Source organism: Macaca nemestrina, chromosome 15, assembly GCF_043159975.1.
Source record: "Macaca nemestrina isolate mMacNem1 chromosome 15, mMacNem.hap1, whole genome shotgun sequence".
NCBI classification, from domain to species: domain Eukaryota; kingdom Metazoa; phylum Chordata; class Mammalia; order Primates; family Cercopithecidae; genus Macaca; species Macaca nemestrina.
The window spans coordinates 103,358,964-103,376,746 of NC_092139.1; the positions used below are offsets into that span (position 1 = coordinate 103,358,964).

General features: G+C 47.1%; 1 protein-coding gene across 1 annotated transcript; it reads left to right on the forward strand.

Moving 5' to 3' along the window:
- Positions 1–2,281: 2,281 nt before the first annotated feature.
- LOC105464555 (apolipoprotein L5) lies at positions 2,282–16,915 on the forward strand. The gene is given in 6 exon segments (XM_071078931.1): positions 2,282–2,315; positions 5,342–5,470; positions 11,666–11,683; positions 11,686–12,648; positions 13,358–13,522; positions 15,589–16,915. Coding segments are annotated over 6 exon segments (1,401 nt in total). The 3' UTR covers positions 15,681–16,915.
- Positions 16,916–17,783: the final 868 nt, after the last annotated feature.

Genomic DNA, 17,783 nt, shown 5'->3' on the forward strand with positions numbered 1-17,783 from the left:
TCTTCAACCTATTTTATTTTGCTTAATATATCCTAGACATCTTTCTAGGTCAGTTTTACATAGATTTGCCTCGTTCCTTTTCACATCCATAAGCCTTTATTTTGTATTGCTCTATTTTCATGTAAACAGTCCCAGACATGGATTTTTCAAATTGTTTCCATTTCCTTTATACAACTTCAAATAACTGGATGAACATCTGTACACATTTGTCTGTGTACCTGCTGTTGTGTTGTGTCTGTGGTGGGTGAGTTTCTAGAGGTGGGATGCTGAGTGTCAGGCATGTGTACTTCTCATGTTAAGAGACACCCTGAGAAGGCCAGGTGCAGTGGCTTACGCCTGTAATCCTGGCACTTTGGGAGGTCAAGGAGGGTGGATTGTTTGAGCTCAGGAGTTAGAGATCAGCCTGGGCAACATGGCGAATTCCCATCTCCATATATATATTTTTATATATTTATTAGCTGGGCATGGTGGCACACACCTGTAGTCCCAGCCACTTGGGGGGGTAAGACAGGAGGATCACTTGAGCCTGGGAGGTTACTGCGGTGAGCCGAGATTGTGTCACTGCACTCCAGCCTAGTTGCCAAAATGAGACCATCTCCAAAACAAAAAAAGAAAGATACCCTAAATCATCCTTCCAAAAGCCATAGCGGCCGAGTACAGTGGCTCACACCTGTAATCCCGGCACTTTGTGAAGCCAAGATGGGTGGATCACCTGAGGTCAGGAGTTCGAGACCAGCCTGGCCAACAGGGCGAAACCCTATCTCTACTTAAAATATAAAAGTTAGCCTGGCGTGGTGGTGGGTGCATGTAATCCCAGCTACTTGGGAGGCTGAGGTGGGAGAATCACCTGAACCCGGCAGGCAGAGGTAGTGAGCCAAGATCATGCCACCACACTCCAGCCTGGGTGACAAAGCGAGACTCGCTCTCAAAAAACAAAAAAAAAAAAAACAAAAGCAATGTAATCTTATGCTCAGCCAAGTATCTTATGTCTCAACCAAGTGTACGTGTTCTCCTATCTCTTTTTCGCCCACACAGGATGCCAAACTAATCAATGAAACAGTAGCTGGCCATGGTCTAAATTTGTGTTTTGGGGCGACTAGTGATGTCAAGCGCCTTGTCCCATATTTACTGGCCACAGTACTTCTTTTGTGAAACACCTATTCAAAGAACATAAGAAATAATTGTACATAGAAAATTAGAACCAGGTGCAGTTTGAAAGACCACGGACTTTGTTAGGGTTTTTTAAGTCTCTTCAAAAAAGAATAGGCAGGCCGGGTGCGGTGGCTTGTGCCTGTAATCCCAGCATTTTGAGTCTGAGGCGGGCAGATCACCTGAGGTCAGGAGTTCAAGACCAGCCTGACCATCATGGTGAAACCCTGTCTCTACTAAAAATACAAAACTTAGCCAGGCATGGTGGCAGGCACCTGTAATCCCAGCTACTCAGAAGGCTGAGGCAGGAGAGTCACTTGAACCTAGGTGGCAGAGGTTGCAGTGACTGAGATCACACCACTGCACTCCAGCCTGGGCGACAGAGAACCTCTATTGCAAAAGAAAAAAAAAAAAGAAAAAAGAAAAGAGGCCGGGCGCGGTGGCTCAAGCCTGTAATCCCAGCACTTTGGGAGGCCGAGACGGGCGGATCACGAGGTCAGGAGATCGAGACCATCCTGACTAACACGGTGAAACCCCATCTCTACTAAAAAAATACAAAAAACTAGCCGGGCGTGGTGGCGGGCGCCTGTAGTCCCAGCTACTCGGGAGGCTGAGGCAGGAGAATGGCGTCAACCCGGGAGGCGGAGCTTGCAGTGAGCTGAGATCCGGCCACTGCACTCCAGCCTGAACGGCAGAGCGCGACTCCGTCTCAAAAAAAAAAAAAAAAAAAAAAAAGAAAAGAAAAAAATAGACTTAGGTGAGGACTGGGAGAGACAGGTTTCAGGAATGGGGAAGAGAGTCACATTTATTAATCATATTATAAGCTTAAATTTAAAAAAATCTAAAGCATCCCATGTGGCAAATGAGGAAATTTGCAAGTTTCTGGTTCCAAGGTGTTACCTGGTAAGTTCTCTTAAGCTTTCAGAAAACAAACAATTCTCATGTTGTACAAATTGTCCCAGAAATAGAAAAAATACGCTATTGAATACATTCTGTGAAGCAAATATAACACCAATGATAAACTGTGATCACAAGAAAACTATGACTCAATATCATGTATTTCTCTATGATGAATATAGGAATAAAATACTAGAGGATATAAATCTATAACATTCTGATTCAAAAATATGCAATGACCAAGTTGGGGGTTTTCATGGAATGTATGGGTAATTCAATATATGGAAATCTATGCTAAGAATGCACCACATTCATGGGATAAACAAAAAAGGAAAAGAATAATCATCTCATTGGAGTTTGAAAATTCCACACTTAGTCCTAATAAAAATGTCTAAGTATAGGAATAAAACACACTGCCTTATCATGATGAAAACCAACTGCCAACTGTGAAATACTAGAGTCAATATCATAATAGAAAATAAGGATCCAAGGAAACCCAATAAGGCATGAAACCAACATAAGAAAACAAAATACTAAAAACAGAAATAAAAGTCCAGCATTATTCATTCATGAATTATTCATTCAATAACTACTACAGTAATAAACATGTAGTCAAGCACAAGAGTATTAAAAATGGGTAACATTTCTATAAGTAACAAGACAAGTTAGAAAACATTACATTAAAAGACCACTATTCGTAATTGCATCAAAACAATGTACAACATCAAAGAAATACACGTTAGCAACAAATGTAAAGAATCAACAAGTCTTATGTGAAAGAAAATGGAAGCCATGACTCCCTGGGAAGCCATATGCTATTGCTGGGTGGAGATATAGCAGATCCTTAGCCTTAATGAGGGAGTTATCCTGAGACCCTCTCAACTGCTCGTGTTTGAAAACACTACATCAAATAACTTCCTTTGTAAAGGTTAACTAAAAATGTAAAGTTTAACTAAAAACATAAGCAGCTCCTCAGGCCCCTGCATGAAGCAGTGTGGCAGGGGGGAAGGGGCCAATCACTGGTTCCATCACTGGTTACAGTAGAGGCAGCAGGCAGGACAAGGTGGCAACATTATCAAAGAACTCATCTGGATAACAAAAGTGTTAAGACCCCAAAGCATGGTTGGGCACGGTGGCTCACGCCTGTAATCCCAACACTTTGGGAGGCCAACGTGGGCAGATCACTTGAGGCCAGGAGTTTGAGATTAGCCTGGCCAACATGTTGAAACCCTGTCTCTTCTAAAAATACAAAAAATTAGCCAGGTTGGTAGTGCGCACCTGTAGTCCCAGCTACTTGGGAGGCTGAGGCAGGAGAATTACTTGAACCGGGAGATAGTGCTACTGCACTGCAGCCTGGACAACAGAGCAAGACCCCGTCTCAAAAAAAAAAAAAAAAGATGCCAAAGTGCCGTGATAAGGGAGTGTTTCTATAAACAGGACAATACATCTTCTGTTAAGGAAACAGCATAGAGTCATCAAAAATAATCATTATAACAACTGCATAGCAAGATGGAAAATACTTGTATAACATTACATTTTAAAAACAGGGCACGTGGCTGGCCACATCGGCTCATACCTGTAATCCCAGCACTTTGGGAGGCTGAGGCAGATGGATCACCTGAGGTTGGGAGTTTGAGACCAGCCTGGCCAACATGGTGAAACCCTCATCTCTACTACAAATACAAGAATTAGCTGGGCATGGTGGTGCACACCTATAATTCCAATGACTCGGGAGGCTGAGACAGGACAATCACTTGAACCCAGGAGGTGGAGGTTGCAGTGAGCCGAGATCGCACCGCTGCATTCCAACCTGGGTGACAGTGAGACCATCTCAAAAAAAAAAATAATAATAATAATAAAAACAGGACACACCATTATAAGTATAAAAACCATGCAAGAAATAATACGGATTTGAAAAATTACTGGAAGTAGAGAATAAAATCAATAGTAATGGAACTAGCGGTGATTTTTGTCAAATTATATTTTTTGTCAAATTTGACAATTTTTTTGTCAAATTATATTGAAAATACATTTAAAGTGATTTTTGAGCAACAAAAGAAGCTGCAATGTGAGAAAGAGTGTCTGAACAAGGTGGACTCTGCCGTGTTGCCTGCCTGGGCAAAACCAACCACCATCCCGCCCACGAGCCTTGTCATCAGGCGGGTGTCATTCAGCAGGGACCAGACTGTGCCTCTCTCAGGATTATAGATGATAGGCACTGGACAGAATGATCGTTCACTTGCTCCCAAGTTAACAGTGTTATCAATAACATGGCCCCGATTGTCTTGGTGCCTATCATTGTGTTATTGGATGATTCTCAGAAGATTTTTGTGACTTAATGGAATGGGAAAAGTTTCCCTTATCCCCCTTGCACGGTATAAAACAGGCTGTGGCTCACTTCTTCGGTGCCCTGCAGCTCAAACCCCTAGGGGCAGCATACGGACTTGCAGGTCGTGAGGAGCATGGGCTCCGACCCCACAGCAGTGCCATCTAGGGTTCAGTGTTTGCAGCTCCCGAAGCCCCAGGGAGCTTATCGGAAGGATAAGGCAGAGCTCTGGTCTAATTTCTGTATTCCAGGGTTCTTGCCCTAGTATGCCGGAAAAATTGGATCACACGTGGGCTTGGAGAATGAGTGCAAGGTTTTATTGAATGTAGCTCTCAGCAGATGGATGGGGAGCCAGAAAGGGGATGGAGTGGGAAGGTGGTCTTCCCCTGGAGTTGGGCCACTCAGCGGCCGGGTTCTCCTCCAACTGCCTTTGGCTGAATTCCATGTCATCCAGCCGTGTATGACCTGTCAGCATCTGTTGGTGTGTTCTGCCTGTGTGTTCCTCTCGATGTCCAGCTGCTTGTGTGTTTCTGCCTGCTAGGTGGGGACATGGCGAGCCAGAGAGGTCTTGGAAAATGCAACATTTGGGAACGAAAACAGAAATGCTTGTCCTCACTTAGATCCATGGGCCCAGGCCGGAGGGTGGAACACTCACCAGGGACCATGCCCTTCTCTATGCAGCACTTCCCTGCCCACTCCCATTTCATTAATGTATAATGTCAACATTTCAAAAGTGCTTTACCAATCTACTTTGCCACCAGAAGCCTAAGAGATTTTCAGTTTTATTGCATCCTAGTCAGCCTTGGGCATTCCCATGGTTTGTTCGGTTAAAATCAGACAAAAATCATGTGACATTTCTGAGACATTAAGATTTTTGTTGTATTCTAACTTTTTTTTTTTTCTAATTCTCCAATATTATAATTAGACAGCCGACTTTCCCGGAGCGCTGTTATGTCTTTTTGGACTGAGATAACTCAAGAAGAAATGTCCCTAATCTTCGTCCATCTCCAGGCTTGGGAGAAGGTTGTGAAGAAACGTGGCTTCCAAAGGTAATCTACGGAGGTGAGGTCTGGGGGAAGTCCCCAGAACCTGAGTTCTGTAAGGGCAGAGAACGGACTGTTATGCTTATGGCCACAATCCCAGCATCTAAAACGGTGTCTGGCACAGACCCGGCACTCAATGAGTATTTGGGTTTGGTTTTGTTTTGTTTTGAGACAGAGTCTCTTCTCTGTCACCCAGGTTGGAGTGCAGTGGCACGATCTCAGCTCACTACAGCCTCTGCCTCCCTGGTTCAAGTGATTCTCCTGCCTCAGCCTCCTGAGTAGCTGGGATTACAGACGCCTGCCACCACGCCTGGCTAAGTTTTATATTGTTTGTAGAGACGGAGTTTTGCCATGTTGGCCAGGCTGGTCTTGAACTCATGACCTCAAATGCTTCACCCACCTCGGCCTCCCAATGTGCTGGGATTACAGGTGTGAGCCACCACGCCTAGCTGTCAGTGAGTATTTGAATGAAGGAATAAAATTTGATTGTTAATATCCAGATCTGTAGCCACCTTCATAGGATGAAACTACAAATGGTTTCCAACCAAGTTGGCTGACGCGTTGCTCGTGTTGTCTCATGTGCAATTAGAGATATGCAAAAAAGGGGAAAAACGTACACATCCGCATAAAAAAAAATGTAAAACCTTTGGTAAGTGCAGGCACGGTGGCTCATGCTTGTAATCTCAGAATTTTGGGAGGCCGAGGTGGGCGGATCACTTGAGGTCAGGAGTTCAAGACCAGACTGGCCAACCTGGTGAAACCTTGTCTCTACTAAAAATACAGAAATTAGCTAGGTGTGGTGGAGCATGCCTGTAATCCCAGCTACATGGGGGGCTGAGGCAGGAGAATTGCTTGAACCCGTGAGGCAGAGGTTGCAGTGAGCCAAGATCGCACCACTACTGCACTCTAGCCTGGGCGACAGAGCAAGACTTCATCAAAAAAAAAAAAAAATCTTTTGGTAATGGTAAGTACATTGTATACGGATAGATGCCCAGACACATGGCTTAGAGGGCAATGGAATCCTAGAAGCAGAATTTGCTGGTTTTCTCCCAATCCAGGAATATTCCTTCCTGGGTCTGCCTTCACCCTTTCCCAACCCATGACAGTGTCTGAGTCTTGCCTTGAGATCCAAGCTCCTGGGACGTGCCTTTCTATTGCCTTGGCCTGGGCGTTCAGACTCTCCCACAGAGCTCGGCTGCAGCAGTAGACTCACAACAGACTCTGCTGCCTAACAGAGGCTGCACTTAACTCTTGCCAAAGTGTCCATAAGGTTCTCTAAAGTGGGTTGCAATGCTCCCGCAATTTATAGCAGCCAAGCGCCTAAAGATAAAATCTTCATGCGTCATGCAAATGGGTTGCCTGCGCTTTCAGGCACAGGTACAGTCATTCACTTCTCTGTGTCCTTGGCCCAACCTCCCTCTACTGTTCTCTCTCCCACCTCTGCTGTCAAGATTTCCCCCTAAGGCTCTCGTTAAGTCTGGGAAAGCTCCCAAAAAAGGCATTGACTTTTCAGGCACAGGCACAACCATTTTACTTATCCGTGTCCTTGACTTTGGCTACTGGCCGACGCATGCTGCGTGGACCGGAGTTAACGGGAGCCCTTCCTATGTGCTTGTACAATGTTCACCTCTCCTCCTTTGGTAAAGGGAGAGGGATGATTTTTTGTATCTCGGGGAAAATCAGCCAGTGGTTGAGGCAGACTAGAGGCTTCAGGAGACGGAGTTTCCCTCTTGTCGCCCAGCCTGGAGTGCGATGGTGCGATCTTGGCTCACTGCAACCTCTGCCTCCCAGGTTCATGCGATTCTCCTGCCTCAGCCTCCCAAGTAGCTGGGATTACAGGTGCCTACCACCACACCTGGATAATTTTTGTATTTTTAGTAGCGATGGGGTTTCACCATGTTGGTCAGGCTGGTCTCGAACTCCTGACCTCAAGTGATCCGCCCACCTAGGCCTCCCAAAGTGCTGGGATTACAGACTGAGCCACTGTGCCCGGCCCTAGGTTCTTTTTTTTTTTTTTTTTTTGAGACGGAGTCTCGCTCTGCCACCCAGGCTGGAGTGCAGTGGCCAGATCTCGGCTCACTGCAAGCTCTGCCTTCCGGGTTCACGCCATTCTCCTGCCTCAGCCTCCTGAGTAGCTGGGACTACAGGCGCCCGCCACCTCGCCCGGCTAGTTTTTTTTTGTATTTTTTTTTAGTAGAGATGGGGTTTCACCGTGTCAGCCAGGATGGTCTCGATCTCCTGACCTCGTGATCCGCCCGTCTCGGCCTCCCAAAGTGCTGGGATTACAGGCTTGAGCCACCGCGCCCGGCCGGCCCTAGGTTCTTAGCCTAACTCCACCACTAACTCAGTTGTAATCAGGGAATGTCCCTCCTTTTTGGAGCCGGTTTGCTCCTCTGTAAATGAGGGACTGGGCTCATTGATGGCAAAAATGTGGCAGATGACTGTTTATCTTCTGTGTTGCGCCTAGACGGCGCCCACTAGGTCACAGCAGCACTCTTTCCCAAAGAGCCTAGATGCGGCACCGCGATTCTCCTGTGCTTTAGACACCCTCACTAACAATAGTGGGGAGGTTATGCCTCTGCCATCTGTGTACCAGGCGACCTGGAAGGGCTTCCAGCTCTAACATCTCATAGTTCTAAAACTTAGGTTGGAGAGGGGGCACTGAAACACTAGGTTTACAGAGATGTTCACTTTAAACCCCGATGAAGTCCTTTCTTAAAAGAGTGACTTGAAGACGAGGAAGGATGTCAGAAGGCCCCTCCCGCTTCCCCCAGGAGGGAGGAGGGAGGGACCCAGGGCTGGTCCACTTGAGGCTGCTAATGGCCTTGGCTAGGGAGCAGAGGATTCTAAGTCCATTGTCCACAGTTCCTTTCAGGCCTTGGGGTTCCTTGGTCCAAGTACAGTTTGCCCACAGCCTTGCATCCTTTCCCATAGACCCTCTCTCACTATCCATCAAACCCAAGCCAAGTCTATTGTAGATGCTCCATTAGGAGACAGGCCAGAACCAACCTAGGGAACATACAAGTCAGACCGTGTTACGTGCTGTAGAAAGTCACACACACAGTCCATAGTCCAGCAATACCCACGCTGGGAGTCCCAAATTCCGTAAGATAAAGGTTCTTAAGAACAGTGATTCTCAAAGGTCCTGCATAACCCTGAAGTTCCAGATACTGAGCCAAAATGATTCAACAGGAAAACTGAATGGTGATTCTTTTTTAAAATTACAGGAAAGGTTTGAGTGGAGAGAATTTTCCCAGTTATGCCTTTTTTCCCTTTTCCTCATTTTTTCTTAAGATTTACAAGCTTCAGTCACTTGCCCGTTAACAAGTGGTCAGAGTAGATCTCACTATTTCTAAGTATGACCACACTTTTGTTAGAAGTCTACTTTGGGCCGGGCGCGGTGGCTCATACCTGTAATCTCAAAACTTTGGGAGGCCGAGAGGGGGTGGATCACTTGAGGTCAGGAGTTCGAGACCAGCCTGGCCAACATGGCAAAACCCTGTCTCTACTAAAAATACAGAAATTAGCCCAGCATGGTGGTGCCTCATGCCTGACTACTTGGGAGGCTGAGGCAGGAGAATGGCTTGAACTCGAGGCAGAGGTTGCAGTGAGCCGAGATCGCGCCGCTGCACTCTAGCCTGGACAATAGAGTGAGACTCCGTCTCAAAACAAACAAAAAAAATCTACTTTGTTTTCAAAATATTCAACACTGTCCAACTGAACGACAGTGAGCCCTCTCCCGTGGAAGGGGGATATGTGGTTGTCTTCTTGGAGATCCCCAAACTTTTGCTTTGGAAGTGTAGACTCTTTTACTAATTTTTAAAAATGATCATACATGCATATGACACAAAAGCTAAGAGGAACAAAAGGGCAAACAGTAAAAAGTAAGTGTCACTAGGTGTGGTTGCATGTGCCTGTAGTCCCAGCTGCTGGGGAGCATCACTTGAACCCAGGAGTTTGAGGCCAGCCTGGGCAATATAGTGAGACCCCGTCTCAAAAACAAAAAAAAGAGTCTCCCCTTAAATCCTATTTCCAGATGTCCCAGGTTCCCTGCCCAGAAGCAACCACAATTTTCAAGCAAACATGTTTTTAAAAAAAAAAAAAAAGAAAAAGAAAGAAGATCAAGGCATCTGCTCTGTATACTTTTGGTACTGTTTCTTAATCAAATTAGTCACAACTTATATATGTATAAATTATAAATGTATACATGTACATATGTCTTTTTTAGGAAAAGAATTGGTGACAAAAGTCAGTAAAGCTTTTAAGTTACATTTTATTCATAACGTCAGTATCCCCATACATTTATTTTATTATTATTATTATTATTTTTGAGACAGAGTTTCACTGTTGTTGCCCAGGCTGGAGTGCTATGGTATGATCTCAGCTCAGTGCAACCTGTGCCTCCTAGGATCAAGCAATTCTCCTGCCTCAGCCTCCTGAGTATCTGGGACTACAGGCACCCACTACCATGCCTGGCTAATTTTTGTATTTTTAGTAGAGATGGGATTTCACCATGTTGGCCAGGCTGGTCTCGAACTCCTCACCTCAGGTGATCCATCCACCTCAGGTGATCCATCCACCTCGGTGTCCCAAAGTGCTGGGATTACAGACACAAGCCACTGTGCCTGGGCTGGTATCCACATACATTTGGAAGAGAGCTGTTTGTGGATGAATGGAATAGTAAGCCACCAGCCTGGGCCTGCATAGGGGTAGTTCAAGCTGTGCTCCTGCTCAAAACACATGGCCACCCCCACCCAGGGCTCCAGGCCAGAGTGGACCTTCTGTCTGTCTGTCTGTCTGCCACCCACACTGTAACAGCCCAGTGGGTTCATTTTGCCCTCTGCCCAGATAGAGTTGATTTATCAAGACAGGGGAATTGCAATCAAGAGTTTAATTCATGCAGAGCCAGATGAATGGGAGACTGGAGTTTTATTATTACTCAAGTCAGTTTCTCCAAAGATTTGAGGAGTGGGTTTTGCTGTTGTTGTTGTTGTTTTTTTTTTTTTTTTTTTTTTGAGACGGAGTCTCACTCTGTCACCCAGGCTGGAGTGCAGTGGCCGGATCTCAGCTCACTGCAAGCTCCGCCTCCCGGGTTTACGCCATTCTCCTGCCTCAGCCTCCCGAGTAGCTGGGACTACAGGCGCCCACCACCTCGCCCGGCTAGTTTTTTTTTTTGTATTTTTTAGTAGAGATGGGGTTTCACTGGGTTAGCCAGGATGGTCTCGATCTGCTGACCTCGTGATCCGCCCGTCTTGGCCTCCCAAAGTGCTGGGATTACAGGCTTGAGCCACCGCGCCCGGCCTGTTTTTTTTTTTTTGAGACAAAGTCTCACTCTGTCGCCCAGGCTGGAGTGCAGTGGCGTGATCTCAGCTCACTGCAACCTCCGCTTCCCAGGTTCAAGCAATTCTCCTGCCACAGCCTCTGGAGTAGCTGGGACTACAGGCGCCCACCACCACAACCAGCTAACTTTTGTATTTTTAGTAGAGACGGGGTTTTACCATATTGGCCAGGCTGGTTTTGAACTCCTGACCCTGTGATCCGCTCACCTGGGCCTCCCAGAATGCTGGGATTACAGGTATGAGACACCACGCCTGGCCAGGACGGGTTTTTTTTAAAGGATAATTTGGTGGTAGGGGTCCAGGGAGTGAGGAGTACTGATCGCTGGGGTTGGAGATGAAATCATAGGAAGTCGAAGTCACCGTCTTGCACTGAGCCGGTGTCTGGGTAGAGGCCACAAGACCAGATGAGCCAGTTGATCAGTCTGGGTGGCGACAGCTGAACCACTGAGTGCAGGGTCTGAAAAATACCTCAAGCACTCGTGTTAGGTTTTCCAATAGTGATGTTATGTCGAGGAGTAAGTGGGGAGGTTTAGAATCTTGTGGCCTCTGGTTGAATAACACCTAAATTATAATTTCTAATATTATGGCTAATTTTTTAGTCCTGTAAAGGCAGTCTGGTCCCTAGGCAAGAAGGGGGTTTGTTTCGGGAAGGGGCTGTTGTCATCTTTGTTTCAAAGTTAAACTATAAACTAAGTTCCTCCCAAAGTTAGTTGAGCCTATGCCCAGAAGAAAGAACAAGAACAGCTTGGAGGTTAGAAGCAAGATGAAGCCGGCTAGGTCAGACCCCTTTCACTGCCATAATTTCCCCACTGTTAGAATTTCTGCAAAGGTGGTTTTGACATTATACCTCGATTCCCAGGGCTCTGCCTCCTGCACACATTTTAGTACCCAGATTACCTCGATGTCTTTAGCCTCACTGGTGAACCTGTGCCGAGCTGGAAAATTAACAATTTGATGTCAGCTGTCCACAGTGATGAGGCTGCTGTGCTGTCCTGTGTTCTGTTTGAAGAACTGATGCGATGTGACAAAGATTCCATGCCAGACGGCTGGCTGTCAGAGGAGGAAAGACTGTTTCTCTCGTATTTTCCTTTGCACAAATTTGAGCTAGAACAGAACATCAAAGAACTTAACATCCTTGCGGACCAAGCTGACACCACTCACAAGTTGCTGACCAAGACCAGCCCGGTGGCCAGCTATTCCGGGACTGTTTCTGGGGTCATGAGCATCCTGGGTTTGGCCCTAGCACCTGTGACAGCAGGAGGCAGTCTCGTGCTCTCAACAGCTGCGACAGGGTTGGGGGCAGCAGCTGCCATCACCAACATAGTAACAAATGTTTTAGAAAATAGGAGCGATTCAGCAGCAAGAGACAAAGCCAGCCGACTGGGGCCTCTGACGACATCACATGAGGCTTTTGGAGAAATAAATTGGTCTGAAATTGGGGCTGCTGGCTTTTGTGTTGACAAGTGTGTAAAAGCCATCAAGGGCATCAGGGACCTTCGTGCCTACCAGATGGCCAAAGCCAACTCTGGGTTCATGGCTATGGTCAAGAATTTTGTGGTCACAAGACACATCCCTTTCTGGAGGGCTAGAGGGGTGCAGAGAGCCTTTGAGGGCACAACTCTGGCCATGACCAATGGTGCCCGGGTGATGGGTGCTGCTGGGGCTGGCTTCTTACTTCTGAAAGACATGAGCAGCTTCCTGCAGAGCTGGAAGCACCTGGAGGATGGGGCAAGGACAGAGACAGCAGAGGAACTGAGGACACTTGCTAAGAAGCTGGAGCAGGACCTGGACTAGCTCACTGAGCGCCACCGGCACCTGCTGCAGAAGGCAAGCCGGACCTGTTCCAGCTGCCGGGGAAGGGCTGTTCGAGGATCCCGTGTGGTTAAACCAGAAGGTAGGAAGGCAGCAAATAACACAGATGTGGTCTTGCTCTTCTAAAAGCTTAGCCTGGGGGTGGGGGTGAGGAATGCTAAACAAACGGACACATCAATGCATAACTACAGCTGTCCTTTCTTCAAAGAGAGGACTTGCCCCACACCCCTGACATTAACTAGCTGCCCTCAGTTCTTCCCAGGATTGCATTCTCTTCTCTCAAAGCCCTGACCATAAATAACCATAAATTCTTGAAATCCCATATGTGTGTGTTTGTGGGGGTGCTTCCTGTCTGCCTCTCCTGTGGTCTGCAGGCTCCAGCAGGGAAGGATAATTTGGTGAACAGGGGTCCGGGGAGTGAGGAGTGCTGGTTGCTCGGATTGGAGATGACATCATAGGAAGTCGAAGTCACCCTCTTGCACTGAGCCGGTTCCTGGGTAGAGGCGACAAGACCAGATGAGCCAGTTTATCAGTCTGGGTGGCGACGGCTGGGCCATTGTGTCCCTCTTGTCCATACCAGTATCCCCAGCACCTAGCAGTGCTTGGCATATAGCCAGTGTGCCAGAAATACGTGTTGAATGACATGAATGTGGCATTGCGTGATAAAAATGACACTTGCAATGAGTTGGGAAAGGATTTTTATTTGAAAGATAGTTTATAGTTCTAGACTTTCCTATGTAGAGAAATCACTTTCTTGGAAGCTGTGAGATGCAGAGACTCATGTTCCACAGGGTCTCGCTCACCTCTCCCCTGGCCTGTCATGGAGCACCAGCCTAGTCTGGGCCCTGGCGGGACACCGAGAATACCAAAGAGGACAGTCTCTGCCCCAAGGACACTTGGCCACCAGCCAGCCCCACCAGCACCAGGCCCCGGGAAGACACCGACAGCGAGAAGAGGTAAGTGGGATGCAAGCAAGCCAGGAGCTGTGGGAACCCCTGACAGTGAAGTAACCCCTCCTTGGGTGGGCGGGCCTCGGAGAAGGGAAGGGAGGGCCTAACGGGAAGAGGGGCTGCTGCTAGCTTTCCATCCAGCCCCTGCCACGCCACCTGGTGCCTTTGCCAGTCATCTCACGGAGCTCTCTCTGTACTTCCTGCCAGATGGGCCATTCGCTCATTCATGAGGTTAATGCACAAATCTCAATTGGGCACACCTCTGTGCCAGGCATCATGCCAGGCCTAGCAGTGAATAAGACAGAGAAGGGCTAGGTGTGCAAAGTGAAGAATGACCTCGCCCCGCCCTGTAATTTCTGGGAGCTCAAGTGAACCCACTCTGGGATCCCTAAGAGGCTGCAGAAGTAAGTAAACTATTTCCTTTCTTTTTTTTTTTTACCCTAGTCGGTCACCCTGTCACCATTGAACCTTCATTTAACAGAGGCAAAATGCAAGTCTTTGATGAAGAATAAGGGTACAGCTTCTAGTGGCAATGATAAAACCAGCAGCAATGATAATAGAAGACAAACCTGCAATGGTTTGTGGTCACCCTTGGGGACTCCAGAAATACCTGGGGTGGAAGACACATTTGCAAGAGACCAGGTTTTTTGTGGGTACAGATGGAGTTGGAGGCCGAGAAGACCTACATGTTCATGTTAATTAAAACTGGAGCTGGAACACATTCCAAACTCACGTATTTTCCAAATTGTATGTAACTACATAGTACCTTCATAATGAAAATGAAAAACTTTTTAAACTATCACCTGCCCCTCCTCCCCCTCTTCCCTCCTGTCATCTGTCATGACTCTGCAGTCAGCACCTTTGCGTGGAGACTGTTGCTCAAGCTAAGATCCATTCTCCATTCCCAGGGTCTTGCAATGACAAGTTAATGATTTGAGAAAAGCTGTTATTGGGAGAAAATCATCCCTTTACTGTAGCATAATTTATAATCATGAAAAATGTGAAGCCATTAAAATGTTCCAATGCTAGGGAACTGGTTACATACAAAATATTCATCCACTTGATAAAACACTAGGTAGCTGTCAGAAATGATGCTCCTTCAATGACTGGGTTCACGGGGAAAGTGCTACTTGTATTATTCAGTGGAAAAGAGCAGGGACTTTCTTACCTTTTACCTAAGGAAAGCACATCTCTCAAACTTGTGCATAGGAAAACAAAACCCTTCAAAGGAGTACAGCAAGGTCACAGTGTGGCTGTTCAGGGGTAAATTTGGTGATGTGTTCCCCTCTTCTTTCTGCCTTTCTGTGTTTTTCAAGTTTTCAGTTATGCACATTACTGTTTTATAAAATAGAAGGAATATAGATAATAAATATTTACAGCAAATCTAAAATAAAATGTTTAAACACAGGACAAACTCGACCAGGCGCAGTGGCTCACATCTGTAATCTCAGCACTTTGGGAGGCCGAGGCAGGCAGATCACTAGATCAGGAGTCCGAGACCAGCCTGGCCAACACGGTGAAACCCCATCTCTTTTAAAAATACAAAAAATTATCTGGGTGGGGTGGCACGCACCTGTAGTCCCAGCTACTTGGGAGGCTGAGGCTGGAGAATCGCTTGAACCCTGGAGGTAGAGGTTGCAGTGAACTGAGATCATGCCATTGCACTCCAGCATGGGCAACAAGAATGAAATTCTGTCTCTTAATAGAGTTTATGACGGAGTTCCTGATGGGTTAAAACGTGGTGGAACTAGATCATATGCATTCCTTCTCACACAGTACAAACGTGGTAACATGATAAAATATTTTTCAAAAAAGTAAAATCTTAGCCCACATGCTTATCTACTGAAAAATCAGTGTACTTCATGGTGCTAACACAATATATAAGACAAGGGAGCCCTCAAGTGTGAAAGGTGAAAGGTTGGGGGTAGGATCAGTGCCGCCCTCAGGAGAGGCCTGGCGCTGGGCAGTCTTCCCTGTCCCTGCCCCTCCCGCCCCCAAGGAGCTCACTGCCCCACTTTCCACCTGACCTGTTTCTCCGCCGGCAGACCAGTTCTCTCTGCACTACTCCTCAGCTTACCTGTGGATCCAGGCACAGAAACCATTCCACCTGTGTGAAACTGCAAGACCCACGGATCCAGGCTCAGAAAACATTCCACCTGTGTGAAACTGTGCAAGACCTGTGGATCCAGGCTCAGAAAACATTCCACCTGTGTGAAACTGTGCAAGACCCGTGGATCCAGGCTCAGAAAACATTCCACCTGTGTGAAACTGTGCAAGACCCGTGGATCCAGGCTCAGAAAACATTCCACCTGTGTGAAACTGTGCAAGACCCGTGGATCCAGGCTCAGAAAACATTCCACCTGTGTGAAACTGTGCAAGACCCGTGGATCCAGGCTTAGAAAACATTCCACCTGTGTGAAACTGTGCAAGACCCGTGGATCCAGGCTCAGAAAACATTCCACCTGTGTGAAACTGTGCAAGGCTCCTCCTGCCACTGTTTTGACTTTCTCACAAAATGGGGATGAGAATGAGGAGTTCTTATGAAGAACTCAGTTTCATTTTGAAGTGAAAATTCAATGAGATCTCATATGCGAAGGCACCTAAGGCCACCCCCGGTACCTGACAGACGTTCAGCCAATGCCGTGCTTCCAGAAAGCACGACAGGAGACTGGGGAAGCATTTACTGACTGCTCTGGATGAAGAGAACCCTGGCAGGGACCCCGAGCTAGCACAGAAGACCCCAACTTTGGAGAACTTAGCATTCTGCTGGAAAAACCATTTTATGCTCCTGTTTATTCTATCAGGCAAACACTTTCAAACACCAGCAAGGCAACATTTGGAAAAAGGGAGGCTCCTCAGCCCCGACTCCTGCCAATAACTGGCTGTATGCTCTTGTGTTTAGCCTCTCTGGACCTTTTGCTCCTATTGATCAAATAGAGGCTTGAACTATTTGAACGTCAAGGCTTGTGCCCGACTCTACAATTCCACAACCTTGACTGTACGAACAGATGAAGAGAATAAGACGGGGGGAAGGAGTGGAAGGGCCTCCACTCAGTGAAGAAAGGCTCATGGAGCCCCCATGACCACTGGGTGCCAGGGTCTGTAGGGGGCCTAGGGACACGGCCCCAGGAGAGCTGCCTGGGTTCTTGCTGGGGTTTGAGGCCTTGCTCTATGACCTCTCTGTGCCTCAGTTTCCTGAGGACACAAGAAGCAAATAATTCAGCAGGGAAGATAGGACCTGACCAATTAGAACTGGGAGGTCAAGGGGATGTTGGAACTTAAGGCTCAGAACCCATGTCATTGTCCTGTCTTTGGAGCCTGGGATGGTTGTCCAGAGTGCTTGGCTCATCCCTGTGGATCACACGATTAATAATAATAATAAAACATGTATTGAGTGAATACTATGTGCCATGTATTTCTAAGCATTTTACGTATATGAATTTTCTTTTCTTTTCTTTTTTTTTTTTTGAGACAGAGTTTCATTCTTGTTGCCCAGGCTGGAGTGCAGTGGCATGTTCCTGGCTCACTGTAACCTTTGCCTCTCGGGTTCAAGTGATTCTCCTGACTCAGCTTCCTGAGTAGCTGGGATTACAGGTGCCCGCCACCACGCCCGGCTAGTTTTTTTTTTTATTTGTATTTTTAGTAGAGACAGGATTTCACCATGTTGGCCAGGCTGGTCTTGAACTCCTGACGTCAGGTGATCCACCCGCCTTGGCCTCCCAAAGTGCTGGGATTACAGGCATGAGCCACCGCACCCAGCCCCTATATGAACTTTTAAAATCCTTACTCTCAAGTACAGACTAATACTATCTCCATTTGACAGATGGAAACGCTGAGGCACACTAAGCAACTCCTGCAAGGGCACACGTTCAGGAAGTGGCAGAGCCGGATTTCAAGTTTAGACGGCTGGGATCTGGAGCCCATGCTTTACATCCTAAAAGAATAAGGCTTTCTTAGAGCAGAGGAGCAGGTGGCACCTGCCTGTGATCCCAGCTACTTGGGAGGCTGAGGCAGGAGAATCTCTTGAACCCGGGAGGCAGAGGTTACAGTGAGCCGAGATCGTGCCACTGCACTCCAGCCTGGCGACAGAGTGAGACTCCATCTCAAAAAACAAAACAAAACAAAACAAAACAAACCCACACGAAGGCTCTGCTCAGATCAATCCTAGTCCTGACTCCCACAGCTGGCCTGGCAGGTCCCACAGACACTGAGGGATGCATGGCAGCTCCAGGGCTCTGGCACTGGAGACAGAGCTGAATACAAAAGA